The sequence below is a fragment of the Pteropus vampyrus genome, unplaced genomic scaffold, assembly GCF_000151845.1.
Source record: "Pteropus vampyrus isolate Shadow unplaced genomic scaffold, Pvam_2.0 Scaffold120, whole genome shotgun sequence".
In the NCBI taxonomy this organism is placed as follows: Eukaryota; Metazoa; Chordata; class Mammalia; order Chiroptera; family Pteropodidae; genus Pteropus; species Pteropus vampyrus.
In genome coordinates, this window is record NW_011888901.1 from 3714732 (window position 1) to 3720731 (window position 6000).

Consider the following 6000-nt stretch of genomic DNA (forward strand, 5'->3'; position numbering starts at 1 on the left):
AATCCTGTCCCCATCCCTAAAATAAGGGACCAAAGCAGTTGACCTCTCAGATCCTTCCAGAGCTTTCTGCTTCCCTTGGTGCTGAGGTGTGTAGTGGCAGCTCGTGGCTCCTTGGCCCTCTTTCCCTACTCTCCAGGCAATGCCCAGCCTCAGGTAAGACATATGAAAGGCTACCAGGAGCCAGGACTTCCTTGGCTCATTATTCCAAGTGTCTTAAAGAGACCTGCCAGGCCTCTCACCTGCCCTCCATTGACCAGCACACAGTAGGTACTCAGGAAAATCAGAAACTGGAAAGCAGGAACTTTCTCAGGTAGGAAATTTCCCTAGGCAATTGGCAATGAGGATAACTGTAGTTTCCAGTGATCATCAAAGGGGTGGGCCTTTGGTTAGGGCTGGGCTTTCACCATGGGAGGGACACCAGTCAAGGGCAAGGTGGTGAGCACAGCCACTCATAGATAACTGTTTGCATTTCTAATGTTACCTTCTAGTAACTGTTGCTTCACATTAATAATGAGCTTTTATTTCCCTAGGTTTGTGTAACTGACTTGGAGAGTCCTGTTTCTCTGAATTAAAACTAATATTGGCACTTAAAATCAACAGACCATGATATTACTAAACAAATAAATTATTATCCCTCAGTGACCAAGCCTGGTTCTGGGAACAGTGGATCTTCCATGGAAGTTAGTGAATGAAAGGATGAATGGGTGAAAGGAAGGAAGGAAGGAAGGAAGGAAGGAAGGAAAGAAGGGAGGGTCTTTCGCATTAGAACTATAAATAGTATCATCACCAATAACTACAGTAATTATTTTTTTATTTTCTGGACATGAGACCCATTAGCCACATGAATCTTTAGCCACACTGTGGGGCACAATGAAATAAACCAACAAAGCTAGTAAACATCTACTGTGGGTAAGGGCCCCCAAAGCTGCTGGTGGCCAGTGAGTTCCCTCCACAGTCTTTTGGAAATAACTATAACTTTATTTTCAAAATATCTCTAAATTCTTTTCCAATAAAATGCAACAAGGAGGAATGGAATTAGATTTAGACACCAAGTCAGGCTATCACTGGCAAAGAAGGCTAGCCAGTAAGTCCAGTGTCTGTCTGTCTAACTTAGACTTTCGTCCAATATGTTGCTATTTCACTCCAACACATAGGTCTCCATTTATCTGCAGTCTGTATCCTTTTATGCTGTGCTGGAGAGGCTTTAAACAATCATGAAGAACCAATGTATCTTTCCATCTGCATTAATCAGACAAAAGGTAGAGGTTGTCTAAGATTAAATGTGTTTAATATCCAAGTTTTATTATCTTCTCCCCCTTTTCATATTTTGATCTTAGGACTTCAAGGACAGAAAGGAACAAAAGGAGATTCAGGAGTTCCAGGTAAAGGGCTGGCTTCATTTTAATTCCTCACCATGATGACTGGAAAGGCTCATGCTCAGATAGCTCGTCTGGTTGACTTTGAACACACTGCTGTGACCTTCTCTCAAAGTGGCCTGGGCCCAAGACTATGTGAGGCTAAGACTCCAGGCTCTGTCAATCAAGCCCCAGATTCTTCCCCTGGAAAACCCAGGGAATGACAGGAACTCAGTGACCAAGGGGTATAGGAAGAGGGGCAGGGGCTATGGGTAGTGAAGGGTAAAAATGTCAGGAGAGCCAGGGGTGAGGTAGTGGCTTCAGGTGTGCAGCCACCATGGGGCTGTGCGGTCTTCTTTTCTAGTCCCAGTTTGGTTGCCAGGTCTCTGCTTCCCCATATCTATTCTGGTCCAGCACTATCTTCCATTGGTGCCTCAAGCCTCCCCTCTCCTCATTCTTCTCACTAGACTATTATTATCATCCTCGTTCAGTGAGCCCTTGCTTATAGTAGGTTCCTGAGCTTGGCACTTTCCACACACCATTCCTAGTCTTCTTAACAGCCCAACCCTAACGAGTGCTAAGGCAACACTTCTCAGATAAACTGCTTGAGCAGTTTTTCTAACTCATGAACTGGATATTTTGTTCCTATTTTAACTTCATCAAGGAGAAATTGAGGCCTAGAAACATTCTAGCAAATTCTCCCAGAATGCCTAGAACTTCTATGCAATTGTATAGTCTGATGAGGACCAACAACCTCTGGAATCCTGTCAGCAATTTTCATCTGTGCATCCTCAACCAGCCTTTACAGGGGAGTCGGGAGATCAAAGCAGCACCCCTCCTTCCCAGTTGGACTAAAGACACTGGCTGAACATCCAAAAAGCCCATCCATGGGATGGAACCTGCTAGTTAGGGACAACTCGTTCGTGAAACACCAAGGCCCTTGGTGCCCCTTGGAAAGCCGAGCAGAGCATCTAAGAGAGTGGTCTCTCTCCTCTCCCCAGGCTCTGCAGGCGTGAAGGGTGAAAAGGGAAGCCCAGGCCTGGCAGGCCCTAAGGGTAACCCTGGACCAAGTGGCCAAAAGGGAGACCCAGGACTGAAAGGTAAGGCCTGTTTCTCCTTTGTGGGTTTGAAGGAGAGGCCCTGTTGTAAAGAGTTTGGGAGTTTTCAGAATCAGAAGAGTCAAGGTCTTTTGGTTCAGTGGATAAGTTCTGAGCTGGGATGGGCCTCTTCATTGAGCATACAGATGTGAATAAGGCACAACTTGGCACTCAGAGAGGCAGACACATGAGCATGTGCTTGCAGCATACCCAGCCATGCCCCCAGCCACTCCAAACAGTTTCCATGACTGATTCTTTCCATGAAGGATATGCTCCCCACTCCATGTCTCTTACCTATTAAATGTCTCTTGCTGAGCTAGTTTAAATCCTTCCTGCTGTGGCTTAGGCCCATTTCTTTATGCTCAATTGTCGGGGCCCATGATGCCAGGTCACCAGCACAGCTGGAGAGAGAATCCAACCTCTTCCTCATCCCTCTTCCCACCTCCCCACTGCTGGCAAAGGAGGGCCAGGGGGTCCTGGCCTGGTTTCCTTGAAATCATGTGCTTTTCCTCTTCATGGCAGGATCTTCTGGGCCACAAGGAGTAAAGGGAGAAAAAGGTCAAAAAGGTAATTATTAATTTTATTCTTTTCAATTTGTGCTTTAGAGTCAATTCTGTTCTTGAAAATTATATGTGTGGTAGGGGGAGAGGCTTGCTGCTCAGAAAAATTACCTATTTTAGGGACAAGCTAATGGGCTCTTCCCTTAAATAAGCCTGCTCGTGATGTGTAGCCACAGTGCAACAGTTTTCCTTCCTTCCTCCCTCCTCCCTTCTTTTCCTTCCTTCCTCCCTTTTTGTTTCAATCTTTCTTTTTTTCCTCTCCACAACCCAAGGCAAAATACGGTCATCCAGATTTGGAAGACCAGCCATAGAGAAACCTGCTCCTATGGCATCATGCCCGCAGGTCCAGGGACACAGAGGCTGCTTGTCAGGAGTGTTAGTGCCATAATGTGGGATCTTCCCAGCTCTGGCGACAGTCAAGTAGAGGGATATCTTTTACCTAACTATAGAACTTCCAAAAGTTAAAAGGCAGAGCCTGCATTCACATGAAGTCCTAGGCTACCTTCCTTGCCTTTCCTACATGTTTTTTTTTCACCCAGGTGAATCCCTAGTATCCGTCAGGATTATTGGCTCTGCGAACCGAGGCCGGGCTGAAGTTTTCCATGATGGTGCCTGGGGGACAATTTGCGATGATGACTGGGACAATTCAGATGCCACTGTATTCTGCCGCATGCTGGGCTACTCTACGGGAACAGCCCTTTTCAATATGAAAGCTGGTGAGTTCTCAGTCAGCATCCTCTTTCCTTGAGGGGCCAGTATGGGCTTTCTCTCCCTGGTGGGATGTTGACACCCTTTCTTTAGTTTCAAGTGACTCATTGTGGTTTGGCTTAAAAGAAAAGTGTTGGTTCAAGCAACTGAAAAGTTCTGCAGCTCAGGGCCAGAGGCTTACATCCTTCTAGCTTGGCAGCCCCAGGAAAAAGATGACCTTTCTTCCCAAGAGTGACAGTGAGAGCTTGGGGTTCTGGCTGGCCTGGCTTGGGTCAATGTCCAGCCAGCCCTGGAGCCAAAATACCACTCAGCCGAGAGTGTTTATGAGGCATGGCTCTCCGGGTGACAGCTGAGGTGCTGGTGCTAGAAGAACAGAGAAAAGACTCAGGGCAGGCAAACATAGGTGTTCATTCCAGCTGTCTGAAGCCTAGAGGCCTGGACCCTGCCCGCACTGTAATCACCTTTAAGAAGAAGATATGAAGGGAAGAGGAAGCAAATCAGAGAGAGGACTTCTTAAAATCAGTTTCGGAATGATGTCCTGGGTGCTAGAGACTCAGCCCGTGTCTTTCAGTTTAAAGTTCAAACTTCCAACAAAGGAGTTGAATCCCAAGGCTGGGACCGTTTCCTTGGCTACAGGAGCTGACCTGGCAGGGACAGTAGGCCAGCAGTCCCCAACCTTTTTGGCACCAGGGACTGGTGCTCCTGTGAGAATCTAACACCTGATGATCTGAGGTGGAGCTGAGGCGGTGATGCTAGCGCTGGGGAGCAGCTGCAAATACAGATGAAGCTTCACTCGTTTGCCCACCACTCACCTCCTGCTGTGTGGCCCAGTTCCTAACAGGCCATGGACCAGTACTGGTCTGCGGCTCAGGAGTTGGGGACCCCTGCATTAGGCCACTTTTTCCTGCTTCCACCCCTAAATATTCTCTGCTCTACTCTATGCAAAGTGCACACCTTATGTTTTAATCTGAGTCCAGTTAGATTGTAAAACTCCTTTAAAATATACATTTTCCTTAATAATAGATTAAGACTATATAGTTTATCACACTATAGTGCAAACACGGTAATCAAATAATTCAACCGTTTTCCTCTGAACTCTTCATCTGAAGTCAATTGTATCAGAAGGAAGGGGGTTTGAGAAAAATGTGAATGCTTTAGAGCCAGGGGATGACCGAGCTAAAAAGGCATTTGAGGAAGATGGATATAGCTGTAGTGGATGAATGCTAGAACTCGAGGAGGAGACTTCAAATCATGCATGGATTAAATATTAAATACTTGGATGAGACTTTTGTCAAAGAGTAGAAAGCAGAACAGAGGTGGTCAGCACCTTGGGCTTGAGTGGATGTGAGAGAAATGTCATCTAGCCTACATGAGAGCCCCTGAGCACAAATGGGCTACTGTGCTTGGACCCTAATCTCACTCTCCTTTCTCTCCTTGCTTTTTCTGAATCTAGGCACTGGAAACATCTGGCTGGATAATGTTGCATGTCGTGGAACAGAGATGACTCTGTGGAGCTGCAACAAGAATAAATGGGGCTCCCACAACTGCAACCACAATGAGGATGCTGGCGTGGACTGCAGATGACCCTCCCCAGCCTTTGTACTGCTCTGTCCCCAAGGTGTCTGCAGGCAGAGATACTCAGCTCTCTGAGGGGTTTCCAGGAAGAGGCTGAGCAGCCTCTGGGGTGGAGTCATTAATAAAGCTCAAAATGCTACAACCTGGCAAAATCACTGGCCATGGCTGAAATCACTGGTTCATACCCACCATCCCTTCTTGGTGTGCCCGCTCAGTGCACACAACATTTCACTGAGTTCTCACATTCCCCTGCACACAGGGACACTAGAGTCTCAATTTATAGCCAGGGGGAGGGTGAAGGTACAGGGGGATCTAAATGCGATGCAGAAAGTGAAGATCACATGTAGTCAAAATTAGTCATGACCATCCCTTCGATCATTGAGATGTGGCATCTCTCACAACGAGTTCTCCCTCCAGCTCCAGAGCTATTCACCAGCAAATGAAGAGGTTGGCATGTAGTTGGCACCATATTGCATGATGAATAGGAATTGTAACTTTAAGCATGAAAATTAGTTCTCTTTAGAATGTGAGCTCCATCAGTGCAGGGACTTTTGTCTATTTTATCCATCCCTATAGGGGCTCAGTAAATATTTACTGAATGAAAAAGTGAATTAAACTAAGATGATAGAGTGGCTCATATTCTCTGAGGAATTTGGCTTCTCTCTCCCTTTTCAGTCTTTCCCTGGGATATATATTCTCTCTGAG

The 6000-nt window shown here is 46.4% G+C and overlaps 1 protein-coding gene across 1 annotated transcript in view; it reads left to right on the plus strand.

Annotated features, from left to right (window-relative positions):
* The window catches only part of MARCO (macrophage receptor with collagenous structure), a 35658-nt gene extending 30222 nt beyond the window's left edge, over positions 1–5436 (plus strand). Inside the window, exons 11-15 of the mRNA XM_011366074.2 lie at positions 1338–1382; positions 2357–2455; positions 2975–3019; positions 3552–3728; positions 5174–5436. Of these exons, the coding sequence (XP_011364376.2) occupies positions 1338–1382; positions 2357–2455; positions 2975–3019; positions 3552–3728; positions 5174–5304 (497 nt within the window). The 3' untranslated portion in view covers positions 5305–5436. The remainder of the gene's footprint in view (positions 1–1337; positions 1383–2356; positions 2456–2974; positions 3020–3551; positions 3729–5173) is intronic.
* The last annotated feature ends 564 nt before the right edge of the window (positions 5437–6000 follow it).